Source organism: Lagopus leucura, unplaced genomic scaffold, assembly GCF_019238085.1.
Source record: "Lagopus leucura isolate 7727_CA_CO unplaced genomic scaffold, USGS_WTPT01 Super-Scaffold_100014, whole genome shotgun sequence".
Classification (NCBI taxonomy): Eukaryota; Metazoa; Chordata; class Aves; order Galliformes; family Phasianidae; genus Lagopus; species Lagopus leucura.
Genome location: NW_024962268.1, coordinates 13,258,720 through 13,286,270, shown reverse-complemented (window position 1 = coordinate 13,286,270; position 27,551 = coordinate 13,258,720). Strand labels below are relative to the sequence as shown.

Sequence of the window (27,551 nt, the reverse complement as noted above, 5' to 3'; positions counted from 1 at the left end):
GTGGGAAGATAGTTGATTTAAAGCAAACAAGTGTAAAATTTGATAGAACTGGATTATAGTTCAGAAATGCATATTCTAGTTTTGGTTAGTCTTTATTCAGGTTTTATCTGTTAAAAATACAAATAATGGTACATCTCTTATATTTTAAAATATTGGAGAATTTATGCTGGCGTAGTTTTTTTGCTGGCAACTACAGTGCTAGGGTCACAACTCAAAACTTGGTAACTGTGGAAGTGCGTCAAGCAGACTGAAGTAGGTAGACATGGCATCAGCAATTCAGGAAGTACAAATATGCAGTATCATTCTTGATTTTTGGCTGGAACATCATTTTTGAAAATCTATATAAACTCGAAGGATCTATGACTGAGATGATTTGAACTATAATTGTGTCAAAGAGAAGCAAAGTTGCAAATTTGAGTTATTACTAATTCAGTAAGTGAGTTCTGTGTAGGAAGGAGAGAAAGGCAGAACATGATGATATGGAAATGCCAGTCCCAAGAGAAATAAAAATAACTAACAATGCAGAACAAGTGACAGTGAAGCTCAGTGCCACAATGGATGTCACTTGAAAATAATCCTAACTGTGCATAATCATAGGCACCTGTCCTACTTGATCCAGACTTCTTTCTGTAGCACTACAATTACTCTTAAAAGCAAAATTCAAAAGCTTAGTGATATTTTCCTAATTAAAGAAAAGTAGACCAATAGCAAAAGTTCTTAGCAGAAAGAAATTGCTGAGAAAGTTTCTGAATATGAAACTTATTCACAGCAGATGGCATGCAAAGCAATGTGTCCTGCAGCCCTGCGTTAAATGACTTTAAGCAATGTGAGATCTAGTACTAAACGCTTTCACTCAATCACAAAAATCACTCTTTGCCAAGAGTGTCAAATATTGTGCATACTTTCTGTGGCGTGAAGTTAATCAGTTGGTCACAAGAACAATTCAGATTCCATGAACATTTCTTGTTGGAACTGTACGTAAAAAGTTGGCTTTGCTTCTCTCTTCAAGTTTCCATGTTACCATTAACTTCGTTGGCTTAGCACTGTGCCACAAAAAAAGCATCTTTTTAAAGAATTGTTCACCTGCAAGTTGATGTTTAGAAGCTTATAGATGAAAAGCACTTTTACACAGTACACTACTAATTTGTAAATGTTGAAGCATAGGTGAAATCATCCTTAAACATCTGGAGGCTCACCTCTATGATACATAGAAGAGCTACTGGCTGTTAAAAACTGGTCAGATAAGCAGCAAATGGTGACTGTTGCAAAGCAAAGGCCGCTTCCTTCTTCTGCACCCTTACATCTCATTCCATTGTCAGTAATTTGTATTAGACTCCTGTGAGATTTAGGATAAGCAGGAAAGACTGTTGTATTCTTACGGTAAACACAATATTGTCTTCCTTACTGAGTAAAGGAGACTTCAAGCCAGTTTTTCCTTATTGTAGTAAAGCTGTTCTAAAGCACTCACAAACCTTGTGTATGTAGAATCTCCACTACCTTGAACGAAAGTCCCAATATTCAGCTCTCATTATTTTTCCTGGAAAAACAGAAAAAGCCTATTTTGTAAGTATTGATCTGGATTGCCTAAAATATACAGTTCCTAATTCACATTTTTGTACAAGATGACTTGGGGTATTTTCTTAATTACATGTGAGACACGTACATCAGCTTGTACAGATAGTGTATGTATCCTGGTTTTCATAAAAACACGCTGCTCAAGAGGTGCACATTTGAACATGTAAGGCAGAGTCCCCTGAAGAAGCTCTTAATTTACTGTAATGAATTTTGCAAATCCTTCTTCCTTTGTCATGCTACTGAGAATTTCCATTTTCAGAAATATGTTTTCCACAAGAAATCTGCTTGTAAAGTCGTAAGAAGACTGACCTACATGTGAATTGAAATTTTTAAAGAAAATTACGCACAATCTAATGTCAGAGAATGCACGTGTTAAGTATCTTCATCTGGAAATAATTTAATTTACACGTTTCTGCTTCTTGGGTTTTCATCTAGAGACTCTGAAATGTTAATACAGATCTGCTGACCGCTACTATCCTTCTATAAATTTCGCATCCTCTCTGCAGCTGCTACTTTAAAGAAAAAATGGACTTTTGCAGGTAGGAGAAATACAGAAGAATCAAAAAATTTTTTTCTTTTTTTAAGCAAAAAGGCAAAACAGTGAAAATATAACAAAGGAAACAAAGCTAGTTAAATTTTATTTTCCAAAACTCCAACCTAAATGAATGTTCAATAAACACCCAGAAAACAGTGCTCACTGTATTAGCAGACGCACAAGTCATTTAACCAAACGTATTACAGTGAAATATTAACAGAATTATTTACATGCATATTTACAACAACATGTTCTTTACAGTAGCTACTGTTTAGGATTTTTTTTTTTTTTTTTTTTTGTGTGTGTGTATTTGTGTAGTAAGGGATTCTACTTAGTCTAACCAGAAACAGATAACAAGAAACAGTACAACTGAGTTTGGCAACAACAGCAACTATGGAATTTATAGACTAACATGATTATATTGAGTCAAAAAAGAGCAGTCAGTTTCAGAACATTAACATTTATGAAATACATGAACATACTCAAACTACAAAATTAAGACAACTTATATAAAATAATTAGAAGGATGGAGAAAATTACAAGTGTTGCCAGAAGGTTAGACATGTTAGATACATTCAAAAATATATCGAGCACTGCACATACTCTTGAGGAGCACTGGTTCAACCATAACTATATTCATGTAGTCTTGAAGAACACGGCAAATTTAAAGGATATTTAAAGGATAGTTTTTGCTCGTAAAAGTTAGAAATAAGCTTATCTGAACCACAGATCTTGAAAGCACCTGACTTATAAAATACAGCTTAGTTTTTCACAATATCCCCATATTTCATGTTAATGTGTCCAGACTTCACACAAAAGGGTAGAGGAAAGAGGGAAGAAACAAAGCAAAAAAAAAAGAAAAAAAAAGAAGTGTGTATATATATATATGATTATATATAGATATCCCCACAAAACAACCCACAAGACACAAAATCTTCACAAACTACTTCCCATGATTCCATGATTGAAATCTACAGAGATAATCTGTATTTGGATCATACTCTCCTTAGCAATAAGAAAAGCAACAAAACAAACAAAAACAACAAAAAAAGGATAGCTTGCATGTGATAAAAGAGATGGGAGAGTTCTACTGCATATTAGAAGCAAGCAATTAAAAGATCAAATTGTTCTTTCCTTTCTCCCACAAGAGAAATTTCATGGGACAGTTCCGCTTTAGTTAAAATTTAATTTCCATTACGATATTTTTAAGTTGAATTTTTATTGCAGCCAAAACATTGTCCGTACACCTGTACATAAAATAAACTATGATATATACACAACATTTTAAGATACAGGGCATGTGATTACAATTTTTGGCAGATTCTGTTTAACAAAAGGGAAACTGTATCTTCAATTGTTGGAGAAACTTAACTTCCTTATTTTGGTACAAATGTTTCAATTTATGCATCCCCTTACACTCTAACCATACCTAAACTGCTTTAGCAAACATATTTAATATTTATGTGTAACTTCTCACTGTTTTCTCCCATGTTCAGATTCTAGACAGAATTTTTCATATGCTTCTTCAATTTCTGGATCCATCTCATCATCAATGTCATCAAAGTATCTATAAAAAAAACACAACACCAAAAGTAAACTTAAGTATACAGTTTCAGCAACAGTATGTTGGTGAAATATTCATATAGACGTCAAGAACAAAACAGACCTTTACAGTAGTTGTTAACTGTAACATTAATTAAAAGGGGATGAAGAGGAAAAAAAGCAATGGCATGGAGAGTAAAAACCTCTAAGCAGCACAGGTACAAATCATTACAGTGTTTGACACCATTTTAGATGATATCATGTTGCCTACTAGGTTAAAGAAGTATCTTGGATGACAGACAAAGTGGATAATACAATGTAAAACAACTTCCTTCCAAAATTTCACAATGAATTTGTGCTAATCTTTTTGAAAAAAGGTTAATTAGCATCACCTTCAGTTAGTCAACGTCCTAGTTCAAACACTGCATCAACTATCATGTTTGCACATGAGCTGGAAGAAGTTATTATATGGACAACCTATACTCCAAATTGCTAATACACATAAGAAGGCACTCAATTCATCTCTTCTGTATTTGTATTATAGTACCTTTTACTAAATCATATCCTGCCCGTTTTTTTTTCTTCTTCAGGAAAGACCTGTTATACTTAGGTCAGAGAAAGACTGGATTCTGTTAATAGTAATAAGTATTGCAGAGAGTGAAGACTACCACAGAGTTTCGAAACAGCACTGAAAACTGATGGGGTTCACTTAACAGCTTTCTACTCCCCACAGCTAGCAGAAAGACCATGGAACACAGTCTCCTGGAAGATACATGAAGGTACATGTGAGCTGAGGAGGTGAGCTGAGACAGCCAGCACAGCTTCACCAAGGGCAGATCATGCCTGATCAATGTGGTGGCCTTCTATAATCACAGCATCAGCTGACAAAGCAAGGGCAACTGACATTGCCTCCTTAGACTTCTGTAAGGCATTTGACATGGTCCTACAAAATACCCTTATCTCTAAATTGGGAAGAGATGGATTTGAAGGGTAGGCTATCCAGTGGAAAATGAACTGATGGGACGGTCATAGCCAGAAGGCTGTGCTCAATGGCTCTCCAGGTGGAGGCCAGAAATGAGTGGTCTCCCTCAGGAATCTCCTTGGGAGTGGTGCTCTTCAGCATCTTGATCAGTTACACACACAGTGGTTTTCTGTGCCAGTCTGCAGATGAATCACAGAAACACCAAGGTTGGAAAAGACCTACGAGATCATGCAGTCCAACCATCCACCTATCACCAGTAGTACTCACTAAACCATATCCCTCAACACAACATCCAAATGTTCCTTAAGGAATAGCTGTCATTCAAAAGGACCTTGACAAGCTTGAGAAGTAGAGTTCGATGCAGCCGAGTGCCAAGCGTTGCACTTGGGTCAGGGCAATCCCAGACATGTACATCCTGGAAGAAGAACTAACTGATAGTAGCCCTGCAGAGACAGGCTTGGGGGTTCTAGAGGACAGAAAAAGGGATACAAGCCAGCATTGCATGCTTGCAGCTGGAAAGCCAGCTGTATCCTGAGCTGCATTGAGGAGCCTGAGTGAGCCCTCAGGTAATTTGCAGATAACACCAAGTTGTAAGGAAGTGTTAATGTGCCTGCACATACAAAGACCTACAGAGGGATCTTGAAAGGCTGGACTGATGAGCTGAGGCCAACTGTGTGAGGTTCAACAAGATCAATTGCCAGGTCCTACTCTTTGGTCACAACAATACCATGCATGACAACAGGCTCAGAGCAGAGTGGCTGGAAGACTGCAGAGGAAAAGGTCCTTGGGGGTATTAATCAGCAGACAGCAGAACATGAGCTGGCAGTGTGCCCAGGTGGCCAATGGCATCCTCTCTGCAATACTGATTATTATGAATGGAAATACAGTAGTCAGGAGTAAGGAGATGATCATTTCTCCGTACTTGGCAATAGTGAGGCTACACCTTGAGTACTGCATTCAGTTTTGGGCTCCTAACTACAAGAAAGATATTAGGGCCTGGGAATGTGTACAAAGAAAGAATTCTTCTGAGTGCTCAGGCAGTGGAACTGGCTTCCCAGAAAGTCTTCCCAACCTTCTGCTGTCCCTGGAGGTTTTCAAAAGCAGGGTAGCTGTTGCCACTGAGGGACATGTTTTAATAGGCATGATGGTGAGGGAATGATTATTGGACTAGATGATCTTAGTGGTCTTTTCCAACCTCAGTGGTTCTATGAAAAAGATTCTGTGAAAAGAGAGGTCAGCAGAGGGAGGTGATTATCCCCTTCCAGTCTGCCCTTGTGAGGCCCCACCCACAGTACTATGTTCAGGCCTGGGGCCCTCAGAACAAGAAGTATGTGGAGCTGTTGGAGCACATCCAGAGGAGGCCATAAAGATGATCAGATGGCTGGAGTACCTGTCCTATGAAAAAAGTTAAGGCAGGTGGACTTGTTCAGCTTGAAGGATAGGCAGCTTCAGGGAGACCATATTGCTCAAAAGGGAGCATATAAACAGGAGGAAGACCAACTTTTTACAAGCTTTGATAGTGGCAGAACAAGAGGAGATGGTTTTAAACTAAAATGATAGAGATTTACATTAGACAGTACGAGAAAATTCTTTACTTGGAGGGTGGTGAGGCCCTGGAACAGGCTGCCAGAGAAGTTTTGAATGCTCCATCCCTGGAGGAGTTAACGGCCAGGTTGGTTGGGACCCTGGGCAGCTGGAGGTACTGGATGGCAACCCTGCCTAAGGCAGAGGAATTGGAACTAGTTTATCTTTAAGGTCCCTTCCGACCCAAGTCATTCTGTGTATGATAGAATGGGAATGTAATTCTTAAAAAGTCAGCAGCTAATGACTCTCAGTAAGTGTGCAATTGTTTGAAGTTATTATCTTCTGTGCATGAGTTCCAACGAAGGCAATCACATATCCTCCTAGAATCATAGAATGGCCTGAGTTGAAAAGGAATCACAAAGATCATCTAGTTTCAACCCCCTGCTGGTTGGTTGGCGAAACCACCAGACCAGGCTGCCCAGAGCCACATCCAGCCTGGCCTCTTATCTGTACTAGGGCCAGAAATGTTAGGTTTCACACAACCATGGTAACTGTCAGGGAAATATATAAAAAAATAATTTCTTGAGCACTGCCTTAAATAATCAGTCCTCTTTCTCTTGTAGTGTAGATGCACAGAGACCCCATTTACTGCATGAAAGTTGCAAGAAATAGCTGACAGAAGATCAATACTATACAATTGCATAAGCTTTTCTTAAGCTTTCAGCAAAGAATGTTCTGAAGTCAGTTCTCATAAAGGCTGAGACAGTCTTCCACATTCAGATACACTTTTTTTTTTAAAGTGCTATCTGTCTTCATTTTGCATTTAATTTGATCTTACAAGCACAATCTGTTCAAATAGATGTTTTTACTTCAATATTAGCCTGTTGATTTCTGATGGCATCTCTAATTTATGTTCACCCATAATTTCTGCAAGTACCCTTAGCAGATGGAAGCTATTCTATCCAAGTCTTCTAATTTACTAAGAAAAATATTGATCTAGGCCAGAGCTGTTATCAAACATGAAGCCAGCACTGACAATACTTTCTAGATTCAAATTTCTTTCAACAATATGATTACAAAGCTCAACCTTTAGACCCTGTTCTCTAAACTTTATTTTAGACCCTGTTCTTTCTAGTGGCTTCCAATTAGGTTCTTAAAAACCAATATCAGAAAATCAGACTATATTCTCATCTACTGCTTCCTCCTTTGCTATGAGGTTGCTTTTTGTGTTTTACAAAAATACTTAACAGCCATGTGACTGGGGAATACAATTTATGCTTAAGAGAAAAACCTAGCAACCTACCCTGTGAAAGGCTGACTATTGTCATAATCTCTGGCTATGACAAACACACAACTCAGTATATGCCAACTCAGGCTGCCTCACAATGCTTGAAGCTCAGGTGCTTCACTTTTTTTAATGCTGAAAAAAACACAAACTTTGCACCTGTTCAGAAATAACTGAAACTTCATTACAATATTCAGAAGGATAAATATTTGTTTTGAACTTGTGTGATTATAATCCAACATATACCATAACAAATATTTAACTTCTACTGTAGGTTTGAGCAATAGTTATTATTTAATTTTTGTCAAGATGGCATTCTTAAGTTTGCAGTAAGAACAACTAGTATCTAGAAAGTTATCTTTAAGGAAGTTATTCTAGAAGTATACATACAGATCTCCAGCTCCTGATAAATCTGTTCCATTCTCTTCATAATCTGGGAACCAATCCTCTCTTTCAAGCAACTCTTGGTATTCTTCTTGGTAATCTGACATAGTAAAAAGCCAGACGGAGATATATACAGTGAGATCAGTCCCCTAAATTAACAATTATCTACACAGTTTGAAAGTAGGTTATTTAATGAAACCATAAATGGAATGAAACAGTAGGAAAAAAAAAATAGTACAGCGTTTTTTCAAGACATCAACCAAACTCCAAGAATAATATCCATAATCCCACAGAACTGTAAAGGTAGTCACAGATACCTTCATCTCAAATGACACCATACTATGCTGCATCCAGATGTTAGAAAACAAATGCTAGGCAGTTAAGGGTCATATTTTAGTGAACTGATGATCTAGAAGATCTTTTCCAATCCAGCAATGATTCCATGATTCTAACAGTGTATAAAACTAAGTTTCCTGGCCTTGAAAAGAGACCAAGTGCTGAGGAATACTTTGAACTAAAATACATATCCTTAATTTCAAATATCTTCATTTTCTAAATCCTGAGTAAGGGATGTTTTGCACAATTCAAAGCCAGAAATTCATACATAATTTTGTCTTTTAAATTTCAAGAGTTTCAGATGTTTTACAAAGAACTTCATGTGTACTTAGGCAAGATTACAATTAATTACAACTTATTAAAGAAAATATACGTTAAACAGGATGTACCTGGATCTGCTGCAGTGAAAGGAATGCCATCAGAAGTGTAAAATGTTGGCTCATTCTAAGGATAAAGTTATAGAGAAAATCACATACATTCAAAGAAGCAGTTGTTTCAAGTTTTTAGCGATACAGACGTCTATGAATCAAATTAAATTCATATAAATTAAGGAACTGAAGTACATTCTTACCATAAAATAGTTTGGGTCATTTTCAGGGGTAGCTTCTGTATGTGAAGAAGTTCCAAGAACTCTACCCCAGTTACTTGATCGCAGTTCTACTAGTTTCAGAAGCATATGTTTCACATCTCTGGTAATACCAAACAGGAACACCACAGAAGTTAGAATGTTCTCTTGCTAAGCAAGGAAATTGGCATCTGTTATCCTACGAATGCTAGATGGATACCTCACAGAATAAGCTCCAAAAATAACCAAAAATTTGTTCCAACCTACAGGTAACTTTGAGTCTTTCCCCCATTTCCCGCTCCGCCTCCCCTGGCAAATCTAAATGCTCTGTGTGTCAATTAAGAGATACTCACTCTCTCCACTTCCTATGTGTTGATGTAGGGAGTCCATGTTATATAGAAACTGCTATAGTTTTTCTCAATATAACAAATCTGCAGCACAACTAGAGTAACACATCTTCTTGTAAAAGGTTAGTATAGTAGGGAGAACAGAGAGGAGGGTGGGTGAACGATATTCAAACATCCAGTTTATGCTTCTGAATTTAGCTCCCTACTTCAAACTGAAATTCTGTACTCAATGGGGCAAAATTAAGGTCTTCAATATATTGAGTATCACCTCTCCTTACTTCCCTAAAATAAAAGAAGTTGCTTTCTTCTTTGAAGAAATTTCACGGAGAAGAGTTCTTACTGAGAGAGGAAAGAAAGTATCTTCAGTTGTTTCCTCTACTTTCTGCAGCGTGTAGTAATACCTTGCCAAAAAGGTATGTTCAAAAAGGAAAAAAAAAAAACAATACAATTGTATTCCATTTTGCACCTTCAATTACAGTGATTTAAATACCATATTTAAGGCTTAAATTCTGGTTTAAAAGTATGAACAAGGAGATATCATCATCATTACATTGATACTTGCTTTTAAAGCCTAAAGCACTTAAGAGAGAGCATAAATGTTGTTAACCACATCTATTCAGATAGAGAATAAAAACAAAAAAAATCCCAAGACTATCAGTTGAAAAATACTACATACTAGATACAAAGTTACCCAAAAGGACCTCAATTTTAGTGAACAAAAGTTTTTTAGGGAAGGCATGTTTTGGACATGTTCAGTACTCCTGAGGATTTTCAAGCTTTTCTGTTTAGTGAAGCAAACAGAACAAGGAACAAATTTATCTTTTCACCTGCTACAGTTTGCATCCAATACAACATTTTCAATTCTCTGAATCACTTCAGTCATATCATCCTTTCCTTTTTCTTTCCAAGCATCTTCTAAAACTGAGCCTGTCAACTAAAGACAAGGGATGAGTACAACTTTTTAAAAGGCAAATTACAGAAAACTTTAAGAAACTGTCAATATAATAGGTTCTGTAACATTCAGATAATAAAGTAGGATTTGATATATGATAGAACATTTTGCTGAAACAAACAAACAAACAAAAAAACCCTCAAGAAAACGAAAGTGATAGACCTTCTCAGTATTTTTAAAACAGAAAGCATGCCCCAAACCCTACAATTTATTGAAATTGATTACTGTTTTCTCCCACAACAAAAGTGGCAAAAGACCTGAAGGGATTGCTTACCCTTTTGCTTCAATTCTATTGCTCTTGTATACGGTCCTGCATTTTAATACTTTTGAATAGTATATAGCTTTCTTTTATTTGCTCAAGTTCATAATGGTATTAATGAAAAAAGTACACTCCACGTTACTGACAATGTAAGCCATAAAAGCCCATACAGATTTCCTCTCATTTTATGTAACTGACAATGTAAGGCATAAAAGCCCGTACACATTTCCTCTATTGCAGTTTTGTTTCCCTCATCACTCTCAAAGCTGAGATACATCTATTATCTCAGAAATAAAATGCTTTAAGCAAACATTTCCTTATCTATCAGGGATTTTAAAAGTAATATTCTTCCACTTATCCAAAACCACTCCATTTTCTCTTCCCAACCTTCAAGCACTTAAAAAAAGGAAGCAAAGACTTCCATAAAACATGCTGCATTCACTCTATGCATTACAGAAGCTCAATCCACTGACTTCATGCAATGCTCATTTCTCTTTTGAGGCATTCAGCTCAAGCATTCACAGGGCATGGAAAAACATCACAGCAAGGATACCCAAAAACTACAGTTGCTCAACTCCACTGATGTTTATGCTGAATAGGAAACTAACCTTCTCCTTTCACCCAACCAATTCTGAACTTCTACTTATCCATGATTATAAATCTCTCTATATCACATCACTGGTCTGTAAAACAAACTGTGATATGATACTTCTGCTAGCCTAGATCTCAAATCTGTTACCAAGGAATACATTTGGCCTCTGGCATGAAGAAATAGGTTTTCTCTTGACTTTTCTTTCACTTTCCCTGTTTTTTTTTTCCTCCTATCTTTTCTCCTCTCTCCACTCCAGCCCCCACTTGGATTCAGCAGCAGGAACCATAGATGACCAGATGTCATTCTCTTTGCTTCCCATTATATGTACTGATGTACTCTATTTTTTACTTACCCCAGATGAAGAAAAATCAAAGCATTCTAATATTTGTATTTCAACTACAGTATGATGCACACACAGTTACATAAAGAAACAGTGCCGATGAATTTTGTCCTCACTTGTGAAATTCCTTTTTTTTTTTCATTTAAAACTACTCTCACCTTCAGCAGCTTCACAGCACATATCAAATTACTGTCCACAGGATTAGAGAAAAGCGCATTTAGTAATTCCCGAAGGCCTTCTTGAAGAATTTCTGCTCGTGTTACCTGTCCCTTTGTTCCCTTAATCTGCAAGACATTAATAACATACTTAAAAAACTTAAGCTTCAGAAATTAATTTAGTTATATTTTCTCTCCTAAATGCTGCGTGATTAACATAGTTAATTACTTGGTAATTAATTGCAGTTTAACTCTTCAGCTGGAAGAATTCACCAACTAGCGCAACTATTTTAGAACACAGGCTGAAAGATATTCTTATAAATCTAACCGAAGCATAAGAATGCATTTCTAGCTTTCTCTTTTTTGTTACTAAATTGCTGAGAAAAAATGCAAGATGCCTGGCAAATAGTCTGTATCATCCCAAACTCTTGGAATCTCAGGTTCTTCCTACAGCTGTAATAACTTACTTCTGTAAGGCATTCTTCATGTATTTTAAAATTATAGAAAAGTGTTTGAAATTAAGAGGGGTAACTCCACAAAACTGGACAGCTCCTTCTTCCCTCATACTTCCTGTAAAGATTCCTTTTTTACTTCCAGAAACCAAAAAGTACATTTCAAAGCCCACTTATGTACAAAAATGGAAGAGTTGGAGAATTGCTTTTTTTTCTCATGATAGAAGAACATTTTTATCTCATTAGATTATATCCTTGAAATACTCCAGTAAAAAAACCCACAAAACTGTCAAGCATATTACAGAAGTTGGTGACTTTGCTGAACTCACAGGTATAAGAGTCAAGTAAGGTTATCTTGTACAAAAAAATAGAATGTATGCACTACAGATAGAAAAAACGGGTCTAAAGAAAAGACTAGGTGTTTCATGTATAAGCCAAGGATTCAAACCTTAAGAAGAAATCCCACTAATGGTCTCAATTTCTAATTGCTTATTTTGAAATCTCCCACCCCTTCTTCAAGCATTTAGTAGCTCCAGCTAGTGGCCAAATCTGCTTTTGATAGATTTTAACATCTGAGGGTTTTGCAAGAGGAAGGAAAATATCAAAAATCTTCACTCCAAATTTTCCAAAAAAAAAAGTGGGTATGACCAGGCAAGTTTTAGGAAAGGTAGTCTATCGTTGGTTCTTTTAATGAACTCTTATGCTTTTTTTAAAAAAGGCATCTTTATACGCTTTTTTCTTTTAATGATCCTGTCCATTTTTGCTTGTTTCTTCGTCACATAAAATGTTCTAAATGTTTTGGCTTATTCACTTCTACATAAAGAAGCAACAAAAGCCAACACAAACCATACCTGAAATGATGCCTTTCATTTCAGTATTTGCTCAGACACAACAAAAATTAATGAAGAACCATGTGAAAAATAACTTTCTTCCTACCTCTAGGTTAAGGTAAAGTTCACCTAAGAACAATACAAAGGCATGAAATTGTTTTTGAGTAGCTTCATCTCCTTTTGCAGCTTCATCTCTATTTTCAAACTCTGCTCGACACCTGAAAACATTAAACAAAATCATATAGCTATTGTCTGTAAGCATCCCAACACATACAATATGCTACTGATCTAGTACAGCGCTAAGAACTTATGAACTGTGTTAAAACTGTTCCATGTTGAATCTTGGAAAGCATGATCTGTGAAGGAAATGAGAGGACTTCACAAAGGCAAAGTGCTTTTTGTCCTCAGTAAATAAATATGATGACATGACTGTGGTTTCAAACACTGAGATATTGAAGACAAAAATACACCTAATACAATATGAATGCAAGTTTAACACAGGTATCTAAATGTTAACAGAAATACAGGAGGTACTGAAATGCTTCTTCCCATTTTAGGTAGTGCTCACATCGCCACGTATGTCTTTACACTTGATAAATTCTTTATGCCACAATTTTAAATGACAGCTACGCATAACTTAGTTATAACTGGTGGTGTAAGCTGAATACATTTAACAGCATTTATAACTAGAGGTAATATGGCAGTGACACAGTATTTTAGCCTTCAACCAGCGTGTCAAGGGTTGCGCTAGTTTACACAGCAGTTTGAAACCAGTTCAGAATGAAAGGAAAACAAGACAATCTCAAACGTATTCTCAATATCTACACACTGAGATTAAGAAATGGACTGGGAAATGTTTGAGAAATCCAAACAATTTTAGGAGTTGAGATATCACATCTTACGTACAAATTTGGACTGAGAAAATGTATTCATGTAGTTAGCCTTTTTATCCTCACTCCATCCCAATTTCATCCATAGTAGATGCAAAAGCATAAGCAACCTCAAATTTGCATTTTTAGGATGCTAATTTTATCACTGGGTTGGTTTTAAAACCAATAATCACTATTACTAGGGATTTCCTTCATTCATTCAAGAAACAATTCCAACTGTTCAATTAAAAGACAAGATAAAAATGATGATTTGTAGTGTCACTACGAAGGAGAAAAGCTTATTTCCTTTGCAACAAGGACAACAACAGAGTATTTTCAGCTTTTCCATAAGGTACTGTTTCCGATTTCAAAAATTCATTTTGATGATCTTTTAAGCTTACCATGCTTTTGCTTGTAAGTATCCACGTACTAAGTGAAACTTTTAAAGTAAGCCTTATGCTTAAAAAGCCAAAAGTCCTTAAAGAAAAAAGGATTATTTTTAAACACTCCTGAAGTAAAATGTATTAATCCTTCAAATGTCATACGCTAAGACTTTAAAGGAGACACAATCATTTAAAAGATGTTGCATCATGTGATCTACGAAGTCTAATCACTGAACTGTAATCCCCCACATTTCTGAAAATTGTGGATCATTCTGCATTTTATGCATCTATTTGGTGTGATAAAGTGATTTGGCTGATCAATGAACACAGCAAAAGCAACTTAGACGATCAGTGAAAAATCTTTACACAGCAAGTCCAGCCACATAAGTAATTCAAGAAAAAAAAAAAAACCAAGTTCCAGTAAGAGTCAAAGAACAAGGACAGGACAAAGAAAATCAGTATACTATGTAAATTTTTAGGATACTTTTGAAGTTGACTAGCTTTCAAATTCACTCTATAATTTGGTACTGAGTTCAGAAGAGACTATAGAGCCTGAACTGAATCCTGTTTTTGTATTAAAACAATAAAATGTGCATATATTCAATATCCAGTATGCACCTCTGCCTTAATAGCTCTCAATTTAAAATCCTTCTGTTTTGAATACATACTTCTTTGGATGCTAATTTAACAGTTACATACAAAAGACGACGACACACAATCCAGCCACAGGAAGTAATAGATGTTAAAAGGACACACTGATGCTCACCTTTTAAGTAACAACTGTCGGAAGTTCCCACTTTGTGGACTAATGGTTAGACAGTGAGATAAATAGTTACATAACCTTGCTCCCATGTAGGAAAAGTTTGGGACAGATGTGGCCTTTCAAAATAAAAGTGAATAAACAATTATTTGTACAGGTAATGATTAGGTTGTGAGGAAATACCTTTAAAATAATATTAGAAAATGCTGTTTAACAACAGTTGATTGGATCACTGAGAAGATTAATTATTATTTGGCACATTAATTTTCAACACTCTGCTACGCGCATTTCAGAACACAAATATTCACTATAGGTGATTCTGTAGCTTTTTGCCTTGAGTATTCAACTCTACTTTTCCACTGTAACCTATCTCAAAGAGTGTCTAAAACTTACTTACAAACTGTTTATAAAAAGAGGTAAAATAAATCCAAAGAGTGCATTAAGACTTCTTCAGGGACATGCACTTTTTCAAAGAGCAAGGACTGATTAAACAAAAATAATCCCACACAGATGCAGTTTCAGAGCTATCTGTTCCAGAATCTACATTTGGCAGTAGAGTATGCCTAGGGAAAGAGTACAACATGACAAGGAATGTTATATACGTAAATGAATTAGGAACAACAGAGGGAAGTAGATGATTAATCTTTATAGATTGCGAGATACCTGACCCTCAAAAGAAGGGAGAACTGCACAGGATTTCTTTGTTTTTTTCCTCCTCCTTCATTTTAGCCTTTTCCTTAAATAGACCTACTATCTACAGATCTTCTCAACTGGATTTAATTTAGTATCACTGAAGCAGATACTTACAAACGCACTTTGGCAATGTAGTAAGAATTTTGTGATAAGCTGGACTAGTATCGAAACATACAATAAAAAACCACTGAGATGAATTTCACTTCCCACATAAATTTATGTTTCAGATTGTTACACTCAGCAATTTTCAGCTGACGAAGCAACAGCCAACTACAATACCAGGCCTCTTAAACTAGGAGATGAGGTGACAAAATTAGAGGTTTGCATTAAATGTGAGTCAGTTTATTTAATCTATACAAATGTTTGCTATTTAGATGAATTCTGTTTTTCTTTTTTTTCTTTCAGTAAAATTATACTGAATACTTCTGTTGCTTATTCACTGTCCTCCAGGTACTCAAATAAAGGATGAGAAAAAGACACTGCCAAACACAGCACTCATTTGGCAGTTGTATAATAAGAAACTGTATGATAGTAAGAAACTCAAGACTGAGTCCTGTATGAGAACCAACCAGTCATGCAGCCTCTGCAAAGTCCATAGTATTTCAGATAAAAATTCTGCAAGTATCTGCACTTAGATGAGGAATATAAGAGTTGCTCATGTTCTTCAAGTGTTTGAAAGCAATCAACTCAGCAAGGTGGGAGACATCCAGTGTAATTAATAGCAAGCCCAAGTGTGACTGCATTCTCTGTAGTAAGCCCAAATGACAGGAACAACAGTTCATTTGATTGGATTCAACTGATTCAACTGTTCTCTCCAATGGCTTCCCCAATTAGTGCAGAGTTCAGTTTAAGGTCTGTGTCCTCATTTCCATGGCCATTATGGGACTGGACCTAGTTACTATTAGATCAACAGTGAAATCAAAGCCTGTGAGTAAAAGTATATTTCCTGAAGGGTGATATATACAGAGGTGACTACTTAGTTAAAATTTCAAGGAATTAAAAGTATCTAAGCATTATGAACAATATTAACTGTCCCCCTCTACTCAGCTCTTGTGAGGCCTCATCTGCAGTACTGCATACAGGCTTGGGGCCCCCAGTACAGGAAAGATGTGGAGCTCTTGGAGTGAGTCCAGAGGAGGGCCACTAAGATGATCAGAGGGATGGAGCAGCTCTCCTGTGAGGAAAGGTTGAGGGAACTGGGCTTGTTTAACTTGGAGAAGGCTCCAGGGAGAACTCATTGTGCATTCCAGTACTTGAAGGGAGCGTATAAACAGAGGGGGAATGACTGTTGACATGGATTGACAGTGATATGAAAAGGGGGAATCTTTTAAACTGGAGATGGGAGATCTAGGTTAGATATTAGAATGAAATTTTTCAGACAGTGATGACACACTGGAACAGGTTGCCCAAGGAGGTTGTGAATGCCTCATCCCTGGAGGCATTCAAGGCCAGGCTGGATGTGGCTCTGGCAGCCTGGTCTGGTGGTTGGCAACCCACATTAGCACATAACAGGGGGGCTGAAACTAGATGATCTTTGTGGTCCTTTTCGACCCAGACCATTCTATAATTCTATGAATATATTCTGCAGGAAAGAATCAAAACACATTACTCAGACATGGCTTAAGAGTTACTTTGATACCTGCTATGCAAATACAGCAAAGATGACTCCTTTAATTAAGTGCCGCAACTGCAATTTAGCATGTAACCTGGAAGATTAGGATACACCATAAAGGCAACTGAGAAACTGTAAATTTATCAATGAGTCAAACATCCCACACTTGAGCTATCATTACAGCATATCCAGCAAAATCTTGCACTGCATGTTGCAGGCCAAAGAGAGACTGAAAACCATTAAAATGCTACAGATACAATTATTAGTACAATTATTATATTATATTATTAATTAATTAATTATTATATTAATTATTATATGTACAATTATTAGTGTCTTGGACACTAAGTAACAAAAGGCATCCAATCCATGATATCAAGTAGAATACACAGGCTACCTGCTGATAGATGAGATCAACAAGCTCTTGCAAAGCCTCATCTGTAACGACCCAGCCATTCAGCGTTTCAGCAAACTGTTCTATTTCAGTTTCAAAACAACCTGGTTGCTCAGTGAGATGGTTTAGGAAGCCTTGTACATATTCTGCCAAAGTCAGATAGCCACCATATCCATCTTCAAAGGAAGAATCCTATAGCAATGAAAAAACATAATATTTAATATGAACCTAGAGTTGTTACACTTGCCAACTCCAGAAGCAACCATACAGCCCTTAGTTACCAGTAACTCCTGATGCTGGGCATGAGTGATAGCAATTCTTACTACCTGGTTCACAAACATTTTTAGAGAGTATAAACCTCAGTACTTCAGAAAGCTTCAGTAGTGCTATGAGAAGAACTAAGTAACATGCTTTTACAGAGACTAGGGTCTCTCAGACAAGCATGCCAATAGACTAAAAAAAGAAATAAGGAATAACACAAAACAAAGAACAACCAAATTACACGGTTTGCTATAATGGATGTAAGATCAACAAGCTAAGGAGTCAGTATACCTTCTAAGAATAGAAACTACCTAATTGAGACTCAAAACCTTTCTTCCTGTGTACACATACTGTGCTGCAGATAAATGAACTGTAGAAGGAAAAGTAACTGGAAATTGGAAACAAAATATTTTGCACTTACAGAGAGTGCCACTGTGCTCCAAAATAAGCAAGAGAGGGAGAAAATGCAGAAATATAATAAATACAGTAAAGTATTCCTATGCAAAAACTTAGGCCAGGAAAACTGATTTTCTAAAGCTAGTGAAGCTGCATTTTTTTTGGCAACAGATCAAAGATAAATAGTTCTGTTTCATGTCTTCTTAAGTGGTATTGCATTAATTTGCAGTTACTGAGTTAAAAAGCAGACAGTAAACACACCTGCTCCCTAAAGAAAGAAGGAGCAAGCACAATAATACTTAACCAATGTTTATGCTCTCAGTGATGAAACAGACGACTGCTAATTTTGTTCACTAAAAAATGAATGCAGCATTTTAATACAGTTACGGATGATTACAGTGCAAGTACATGAGAGGAATAGCATAGGAAGAATGTATTTTGTGATGTAACTCACTAGTAATAACATATACTTTAAAAACTGAACAGATTTAGTTCAGTAATTTCTAGAGTAAGTTACATTTCTTACTGGCAGACTTTAAGGTTTAACAGAGAATACAGCACCACATACTATATAAACTAAATGAAAATAAAGCAAATTCCTCTTGGTTATTTTTAAATAGCAGGTAAACAGAAGGCTGTACACTTATTTACACATTCATTACAAATTTATGCTTCAAAGCCCTGAAAGTCAAATAGAAGCTTTCCATTAATTTCAGTGATTTCTCAGTCTAATTCCTTCCCTTTATGTTATTATTCACAATGAAAAAGGATGTGCAACTAATCCAAAAATCAGCAGTTCGCCTCTCTTCTATTAGGAGTCAGTTCATAAACTTAAAGAACTAACAATGTACAGGCTAGGCAGATGGCAAATAACCCTCTGATTTACATAACTTTAAAAATCAGGAAGTCTACAGGGAAGATCCATTAGCCAAACCTGCTCTCAGGCTGTTTCAACTAGTAGGCCAAATGCCATTTTCCCATACCTAAGATGTATTCACAACATTTCCATTCAGACAATTACAATTTATCATTGTTTTGATTTAAGCTTACAACAAAGTTAGTGAAAAATTAAGTATAAGAAATGTTGCATGTACAAGGTCGCATATTTGAGTTGTTTGTATGAGGTGAAGGGGCACAGAAGCATCACCTAACTGGAGACAAACAGAATGACTGGATTTTATATAGACACACATAGCTATTACCATAATTTACTAAAGCACAAGAAATCAACAGATTATTCTTAAGTTAACGCATAATAGCAAAAGCACTGTGTACTTTATAAGAGGAATGTGAATTTTCAGGTCTAGAAACTCCTGGAAACATTACAAAGGTGATTTGTAATTTGAATTGTATTAATTCTAGTTCAAAGAAATCAAAGTTTCTCAAAACTTTGTTTTGATTTCAATTTTAAAACTCGTGAGTAAAACCTGCGCAGAAATAAGGTGCTCTAAACTTACATGTTATTGCAGATTAACTCAGTTTATGAAGTTAATTCAGTACAAAAGATCACTATTCCATGCACAGTATACACTGATTAGGGTTCCTGCAACATATCAAACATATTCAAATAAACAGTCTAGGTTCTGCTAGGATTTTGAAGTTATTTTTATTAAAAGCTGGATCACTTCTAATATATTCCCACAACACAGCAATGAGGAGCTCCCACATGCCTACATGCTTTTGCAGAATAGCTGAAAAGCAACACTGCCGGCCCCAGGAGTTTGCAATTATACACATGCAAACGCATGACAATCTAAATGGCATTTATTTTTGGGTCCTGAAACTGAAATGTAGTATTCACAGAAAATATGCAATGTACTGGGGCAATGTAATACTCTTTCCCTTTCTCAGCCATTAAGTGAAGAGCGCTGTGTTGGCTTTTTGCTTACAGTTGTATATTGGCCATAAGCTTGTACTATCCAGGAGAGCCACTTTATTCAGTAAGCTGGCAAAGCAGGTAATATCAAGCAACATTATTTTGCTCATAAGAAAAAAAAGAATTGAAAACACCTAACTCCATGCTTAGTATCCAACGTAAGTTTTTTTTCCTATTAGTTACTCAAAATCTAGTCTCAGTGTAGTTGCTTATTATCACGTCACTGTTTTCGTATATTTTTAAAGTTTAAATTAAGCCTTCATCTCTGCTTCAAACACTTGAGAAATCTGCATAAAAGCACAAGCAAGCTTTTACTTAAAAAACACTGTAGACATAAATGCAACGCAGACTCCACAAAGATAGCTTATTCAGATGTTTCTGGAGTCAATGTCTGGTGTAATCAACAAGGAATGTGGTTATCTACTGCAAACTTCAGAAAAACACCCCACACTAACTCATGTACACCACAATACCCACCATCACTATCACTACCTTGACTCCGGAGGTTATCATCTGAATTTCTGGAATTTTTTTAGGCAAATGTAGCCTTGAAGATATCAAGAAGGCATAGAAGTAAATTGCAATAAGCTAAGAACAGAAGATTAACACTTACTGCCAAGTTCTGATTGAAGTTTGGGTTATATCCTGATGGATAAAACTCAGGTGCTTTAACTGACAACTTTGACATTGCCACAGGAGTCACAGCCACCTGAGGTTTTGCCATTTCTGGTCCAGCAGTAGGAACTGAAACTCGTGATCCAGATGGGATTCTTGTCTGTTGCAGGTGCTCTGGAAAGGTTTCATTAACAGCTTCTCTCAGACATTGCTTGATTGCTATGTGCTCCCACATAATATGCAACTTTTTCAACCTTGAATATACTTAGAGTACATACTTGCAAGCATACTTAATCTTACTTAGATATTTTTATTGCTTTTTTGAAATATAGGTTAAGTTTTCAATTTTGGAAACTGATGCCTTTTCACATTACACTCTGATTTCACGTGACAGTGATAAAAAAAGAAAAGCCAATAAAAAGAGGGACGACCCCCTCCCTCGCAAACACATTTTCTGAGCGCTATCGAGAAAACAGTAAATCTACTTCTGGTATGTCTGTTTTCCTACTGGATTTTTCAAAGCTTCTAAATACAAAAGAAAGATTTCAAAGATCAATAAACAGCAGACAACACTATTTTTTAACACATTCCTCAAAGCTATTATGTCCTTCTTATAAATAATTTGCAAAAACAAAACGAACCAAATGCATAAAAATCATATTTTTTAAAACCATATGTTTGCACATTTCCAGAAGTGCAAATTAGAATAGCTCCCAAGTTTATTGAAAAGGAAATCTGATACCTGGTCCTTAAAAGTTAACCAATCAACAATGCCTCGGGCTGCATTTGCCTTGGGTTTATGTTTTCTCAAACCTGTAGGCCGGAGTTGAGACTTCTTCGATGCAAGGAAGGATGAGACCATCTGCGGTCGGATTAATAGACGGATAACACGCACGCACAGATGTGCGCGCACAAAAGGGGGGCAGGGGGCGTCGTGCAGAGGCTACGATGCAGCATTACGCCATTCCCCGGGTGCAGGCCCACAACCCAGAAACGCGACAGGGGCCGAGAGGTGCAGGGACAGGCCCCCTCCCGGCCCGGACTCGCCAGGAGAACGGGCCGCGGAAAGCAGGCCCTCAGCTCAGGCCGCGCCGTTCTGCTGGCCGAGCCGGGCCGAGCAGCGGGGCGGGGGAAGCCCCGGTCTCGGCGGGACGGGGAAGAGGGGCGAGCGCGGCCCGACAGGGCTTGGCTCCCGGCTCCCGCGGCGCCGAGGTCGGGGGCGGGGGCCCGTCGCGCGGCGCGGCGGCCCAGTACCTGCGCTTCCAGTGCCCAGCGGCGCCGTCCTCGGAGGCCGCAGGGGCTCCTGCTGGGGGAGGAAGCCGCTCGTTTTGTTCTGCTGCTGATCGACCGCGCCGGGGCCGTGCGAACCACCGCCTCCGGGGCAGGCCCCGCCGCAGCTCTCCGACGCGCCGGCGAGAATGCTACCTCCGCGGCCCCGACCTCGACCGGCACCGGGAGCTCGGTCGAAATTCTCGGCCATACTCGGCCCGGGACGCTCAAGCGCTTCGAACGGGGCGGGGATGCGAGCCGGAGCGGCGCGGCGCCGGGTCCCGCCTAGCCGCGGCCCGAGCCCTCCACTTTCAGTTTCACCCCGCCCGCAGCGCCCTCTGCCGGCCGCCAGCAGGCCGCACGTCGCCATAGCGACCCCAGCGCCGCCCCGCAGCAAGTAGCATCGCGCCGAGAATGGCGCCGCCTGGCGGCCGGCCGCCTCGCCCGGCACAGCGCTCTGCCGTAGGGCGGGCACCCGGCCCAGCGCGAGGCTGACCGCTGCCGGCCGACAAGAGCGGGTTTACCGTCGTAGCGGCCCGCACGGGGCGCTCCAGCAGCGCTTCGGAAATCTCGATTCAGAAATTATCGATTTCTATGACAGCGCAGAGGCAGTACGATAGCAAACCGCACCTGCAGGCGCCTCATTTGAAGCGTCACACCACCACCTGCACAGATGGCCGTTTTCCTCGAAAATTGCGGCGTGGGGAAAAGCTGCAGGCTGAACTGGAAGGTAAAATTTAGCCAACAGTTAGGCCTCCAGTGTGACAATAAAACCGTGTTGGTGAATGGTGAATTTCTGTGTATAATTTCTACATCAGATGTGACAACAAACAAGTTTAGTTTTACAGCCTTCAATGCCAGCAAGAACTCACTCTACAAGACAGGCTATGTAATGCATTTTTCTTATATTATCTCACTAACTGCAAATGATTCAATTCACACACCCCTTTGCAACTTAATTCACCTATTTTTGTTCAGAGTCCTGCTGTGTTTGCTCTGTGATTTTTGCACTCAGGGAGAGAGCAGTTGCGCTGGGCTGTCCAGCACATGCCGCCGCTGGCAGCCCAGCACTGTTTGTAGTTTGGTTCCCAGAACAGCCTGACCCTGACCTTCCCACCTGCTGTTTCCAAAGCCCAATCCAAAGGTTCACGTGCTGGTTCCAGCTCAGGTGATGATTCATAAAGATGGAAAATATGTGAGCCCGTATGAAAACCTGTAGGAAATCAAAATAGCACTGTCCCGTTTTCAAAATATAATTACTGTGACATCTCAGACGGTATGTCCCTGTTTATTGTTACACCTTACTATTTTGAATGTAGGTTATAGAGTATAAAGCACAGTTAAGATATATTATTTCCCCAAGGTATGTACTGGACTGATTTTTGTCAAGACAAACTTGGCCAGATAGTGAAGGTGACACATTTACAATTAATTGGGTACATGGAAAAACTGACCCTATGCAACTACTGCTGAAAGTGAAGTCTGACAAAGAAATCAATCTAAACTGAACAACTGAAACCATAACAAGTATTGGAAGTTTTGATTTTTCAAAGCATTAGACTTCACTTTTGTAAATAACTGACAAAAGCAGTCGTGAGCAGAATTGCCAAACTTTTCAAGAAAAAAAAAAGCTACTAAAATAACTGTTTATTCAGTGCTTTTTTTTGTTTGTTTGTTTGTTGTTTTTGTTTTGTTTGTTTTCTTTTTCTGTTTGTTTTTCAGTCCTAGTTTTAAGGTCTGTGTGTGACTTCTGGTCACAGTTGGAAATCTGGGAAGAGAGAAAAGCTTAGATCAATGTGAAAAGAGAAGTCAGACTCTCAATCTTTGGTTTCAGAATGCAGAGGCTTTAAGAAACATAATAGTACAGGCATCACCACTGTTCAATGCACCCATCTTTCAGTAAAGCAAATCTCATGAATTAAGATGTGTATCCATGAGGAATTAAGCTCCTTGGGTTATCATTACTATGCCAGACAACTTTTCACCTTTGGTCACAAACTGAGTTCTTTTCACTTAACAGACATTCCCTTCACTTTACTATAAGGAGTGTTTGACAGCTACTTACACTGCAGAGCAAAATGTGATCTCATATTCATCTTTCCTTTACAGACACAACCGAAATCTGCGTCAGAGTGAGCGGGAATCCAAGTTTTCATCCCAAAGCAGGAATCTTAAAAAAAAACCCAAAAAACTAAAAAAAAACCTGATAATAATGAAAGCCAAAACTGTAATTCCCAGATACTACCCGTAATCGTCAGCCTCTTTAAGCAGTGCCCGCAGTTCCACCTGCGTGTCCCAGGCTGGGTGCACCAACCGCATTGCAACTCCCGCTCCCGGAGCGCCCAGCCGCGCCCTGGCAACCTCACACGGAGCTCCGCAGGCCTGCACGGACCTGCTGGTTTTTTTTTTTTTTTTTTTTGACGTTATTTCTAATTAAGGAGAAGATGGGGCAATCGCTCTTTGGTTTTAAAGAAGGACTGGCTTCAATAACTGCCACGACAGTGATCCCCAGGAAGTGACACCCGTGAGGTACCTCGCCGCCGCGGTCAGCAGGGTCCAAGACACAGAGGGCGCAGCAGCACGTAAGATGAGCTCTAACAGGATTTTTTTCACAGAAACGTGTTTATAAACAGCCGGCCCAACGGCGGCCCCGGGGCCACCGCTACGTCCTGCAGGCTTCTCCTCAGCGCCGGGCGGGGCGGGGCGGGGCGCGCGCGCCCTGGAACACCTCACCACCGCCCCGCGCCCGACTTCAGCGCCGTCACGTGACACACGCCCCGTCCGCGCGCGAGGCCGGGGCCGCCGCGTGACTGGCTCCCGCGCTCCCCCCGCTCCTTCCGGGTCGTCCCCCCCGACCCCCGCTCCACCCCCGCTCCGCCTTCTCCGGGCCCGCCGCGCCGCCTCACCCCAAGGTCGGTCAGTGCCGCGGCGGGGCCGGCGCCGGCGGCACGGCTGGTGGGTGCGGAGCGGAGGAGCTGGGGCCGGGAACGGCGCCGCGAGACCTCCGCTTCGTTCCCGCGAGGAGTGTGGGCGGGGTGGGAGGAGGCGGTGCGCTCCCGTAGTCGAGGAAGGGCAGCGGGAGCGGGAGGAAATCGGGAGAAAGGCGGTGACTGGCGGGCTGGGGGCGCGCCCTGCGCGGGAGCCGGGACTGCGGCGCGGAGCGAGCGGCTGGGCCGAGGTCAGCCGAGGGCCGCCGGGTATTAAATGTCAGCGGGAGGTGCCACTGAGGCGGCGGGACGCTGACTTGACTGCTTCGCTGCCTTCGCAAGGGCGCGCGGTGGGTCTGGGAGCGAAGCGCCGTTCACGGTCCTGTCCGGGTCGGGCGCGGCTCCTGCGCGGGGGGCTGCGGCCCTTCGGGGGCTCGGGCGGAGGCCCGGCTCGGTCTGGGTCCCGAGGGCGGTCGGAGCTACTTGTTTAGAGCGATGGTCTGAAGAGAATGCGGTTCTAAGCCGCGGCATGCCAACGTGTGGGTCAGCTTGCAAGGTCAGTTCTGTCGTGTCCTTGTTTAGCTCGATAGTTTTACTCGCTTCCTCCTCCCCAGCTTTACTCTGTTACCTCACTTCGAAAAAGTTGATTTTGTGTTCCAGCTGGCAAGAAAAGGTAGAGAAAAATGACTGTTTTATGGCGGGCGGCGGTCCTCCGGACTTCAGCTGCTGAGTTTACATACCTTCTGCCTCCTGTCATTATTAACTGTCGCTTTGTTTCCCCGTGCGCGGCAGGGATTCCATACGTGGCAAGGAGTCGGCTGGGAGGTCGGGGCGAAATGGCGAGCCTTCTGCGCGTTGCTGTAACTGGGTGCTCAGTGCCTGCCCTTGGTGCTGTGCTTCCACCCAAGGTACACTCCACAAAGATGCCGTGTTTGCGAATGTTTGGAACCCACCAGGCACTCTGGTCCCAGGCAGCCCTGAAGCCAGGTAAATGGCTGTTGCAAATAATCCCTTGTCTTAAAATTCATTTAGATATGTTAGCACAGAAAAACCTTAATAAGGACACACTTAAGCCATGCCAGTGACTGGCAGTTCAATTTTATGCTAGTTTACAAGGCTTTATATCCAAGTCTTTATTTTGAGTGCAGTGGATTCAAATACTCTTCAGAGGTAGGTGGTCAGAACTTCTGCTGACACAATGTTTCTCTCAAGCACAATTAAACGAATGTATTTCTTTATTACCAGCCTGAGTTCCCCGTGAGTTTTGGTAGTGTGGCTCTTTGTGTGAATGTAGGGGGAAATACCTCCCTCACAAAGGGAGCATCTGAAAGCATAGCTGCATGCAGATATAATTATAATGTCTTAAGAAAAATCATGACTTGTTTTTTCCATGAAACTGCTTTATGTTGCAGCACTCTGAGGAATTTCTGGACTGCATCTTTATGGTTAGGGTTTGTTGGTATGTTTAAAGAGATTAAATAAATTCAACTTAGTGTTGGTAATGGACAAGTTCAGATGTTCTCAGAAAAAGAAAAGAAGGAGGGTAGGATTGGGGAGTCCTTGGTTCTAGTTTTTGACGTGAGCGTGGTGTATGAAAATCTATTTCTTCTTCTTTTTTTTCTTCTCTGTCCTATCCTATATGTAGTCTGACAAGCAGAAGACTGGAGGTTATGTAAGACAGCTTTAATGGTATTTTTGACCATTATCTTGTACAGGTCATGTATCCCTGAAAGACAGTGGGGACCTTTCTTCAGTGCTAGTCCAGGGTCCTCAGTCTGAAGCAGATAAGGTGGAGAGCTAGGCTGACTGTGCATGCAGTGCACCATAGGTGCCGCATTATCAGGTCTTTTGGAGGCACAGAAAAGTAGAGATGTTTTCTGTTTTGACAACGAAGGCTGTAAGAACCATACCATAGATCTCATACCATAGAACTCAGGTATCTGCCAATTCTGACAGTGGGTGTTGTGTTTGGAGTCCTTTCAAATAAGTGACATGGCGTTTGGGGCTTCTGAAAAAAATGTGTTGAGAGAAGATTGTTTGCTTATTCTGTCAGCTCCTGATAGTCAGTATTGCATACCTTTTTATTAAAGTTGTGTGGTAATTTTTTTTTTCCATCTGACTGACACTGTAGCAATCTGGAATCTATCAAAACTGATCAGAACATAGGATTATATCCCATTAATGTGTGATGCTTCTTCCACACCCCTCTTCTTCCAATTCAGTATTTAAATGTGAGAGGTGTCTGTCCATCTTATCATTGTAAATTGTCTCTTGGTTGAGCATATTAACCTGGGATGTAGGGAATGAAGTTCAGAGTTCTTTCTCAAACGTCCTAGGAAGGAGCTCTTGTTTTGTGATGGCTTTAACAACAAATTTGATTGTGAAACTGAAATATCTCTTCAGTTTTTTTGAGTGTGTCTATGGGGTTATTCTCTAGTTTTTAGGAATTGATTTCACAAAATGGAGTGAGAAATCTAATGGTGTAATATCTTTAAACACTCAGTGCTGTCATTTTTGACCTCTTGTAGAAGCTTCATTGTGTACTGTTTATAATATTTCAATGCAGTTGTTCAGTGCTGAAAATTATGAGGGTTGATAAATCTTCTGGTTGATAATTAAGCTGTCCTTATGTTTCATTTTGGTAACATGAGATTTGTCATTCAGTAGAGGGCAAATCAAGGATAAAACAGTAATTGAATGACAAATGACTAGCAGTAATGTAGCCTGTGTAAACTTCTACGTGCTTTTGAAACAAACTCCAATAGCATATGAAGTAGCTACATTTTTTCTTAATTTTAGAAATTACGTTTGCTTAACCTGACACTTGGGAAAATTGATGTA

General features: G+C 39.6%; 2 protein-coding genes and 1 long non-coding RNA gene across 8 annotated transcripts in view; 1 reads left to right on the top strand and 2 right to left on the bottom strand.

Annotated features, from left to right (window-relative positions):
• Positions 1-76: 76 nt before the first annotated feature.
• On the bottom strand, positions 77-22,046 carry PAIP1 (poly(A) binding protein interacting protein 1). 4 transcript variants are annotated; one of them, XM_042875171.1, is made up of 13 exons: positions 21,769-22,046; positions 20,513-20,688; positions 17,370-17,558; positions 14,674-14,786; positions 12,762-12,873; positions 11,377-11,502; positions 9,903-10,009; positions 8,735-8,852; positions 8,553-8,607; positions 7,834-7,927; positions 3,588-3,677; positions 1,473-1,537; positions 77-1,336 (listed from the first exon to the last, which is right to left on the bottom strand). In XM_042875171.1, the coding sequence occupies exons 1-12, from the start codon at positions 21,992-21,994 to the stop codon at positions 1,519-1,521; spliced, it is 1,425 nt and encodes a 474-aa protein (XP_042731105.1). In that variant the 5' UTR covers positions 21,995-22,046; the 3' UTR covers positions 77-1,336; positions 1,473-1,518. The 4 variants fall into 4 exon arrangements, with proteins under 4 accessions (XP_042731105.1, XP_042731104.1, XP_042731108.1 ...); XM_042875170.1 differs by having other exon boundaries at positions 77-1,537; XM_042875174.1 differs by lacking the exon at positions 21,769-22,046 and adding an exon at positions 21,257-21,400 and having other exon boundaries at positions 77-1,537.
• A 1,336-nt stretch (positions 22,047-23,382) lies between these two features.
• LOC122182131 lies at positions 23,383-24,480 on the bottom strand. The gene is made up of 3 exons (XR_006179710.1): positions 24,317-24,480; positions 23,849-23,953; positions 23,383-23,551 (listed from the first exon to the last, which is right to left on the bottom strand). It is a non-coding gene; the product is annotated as an uncharacterized LOC122182131 (long non-coding RNA).
• Positions 24,481-24,685: 205 nt separating this feature from the next.
• Positions 24,686-27,551, top strand: part of NNT (nicotinamide nucleotide transhydrogenase) — a 44,152-nt gene continuing 41,286 nt past the window's right edge. Inside the window, exons 1-2 of one of the 3 annotated variants that reach the window (XM_042875183.1) lie at positions 24,686-24,738; positions 25,503-25,697. In XM_042875183.1, coding sequence (XP_042731117.1) covers positions 25,547-25,697 — 151 coding nt within the window. In that variant the 5' untranslated portion in view covers positions 24,686-24,738; positions 25,503-25,546. Of the gene's footprint in view, positions 24,739-25,151; positions 25,267-25,401; positions 25,698-27,551 lie in introns of those variants that run through there. The other 2 variants (XM_042875184.1, XM_042875185.1) reach the window with 2 other exon arrangements.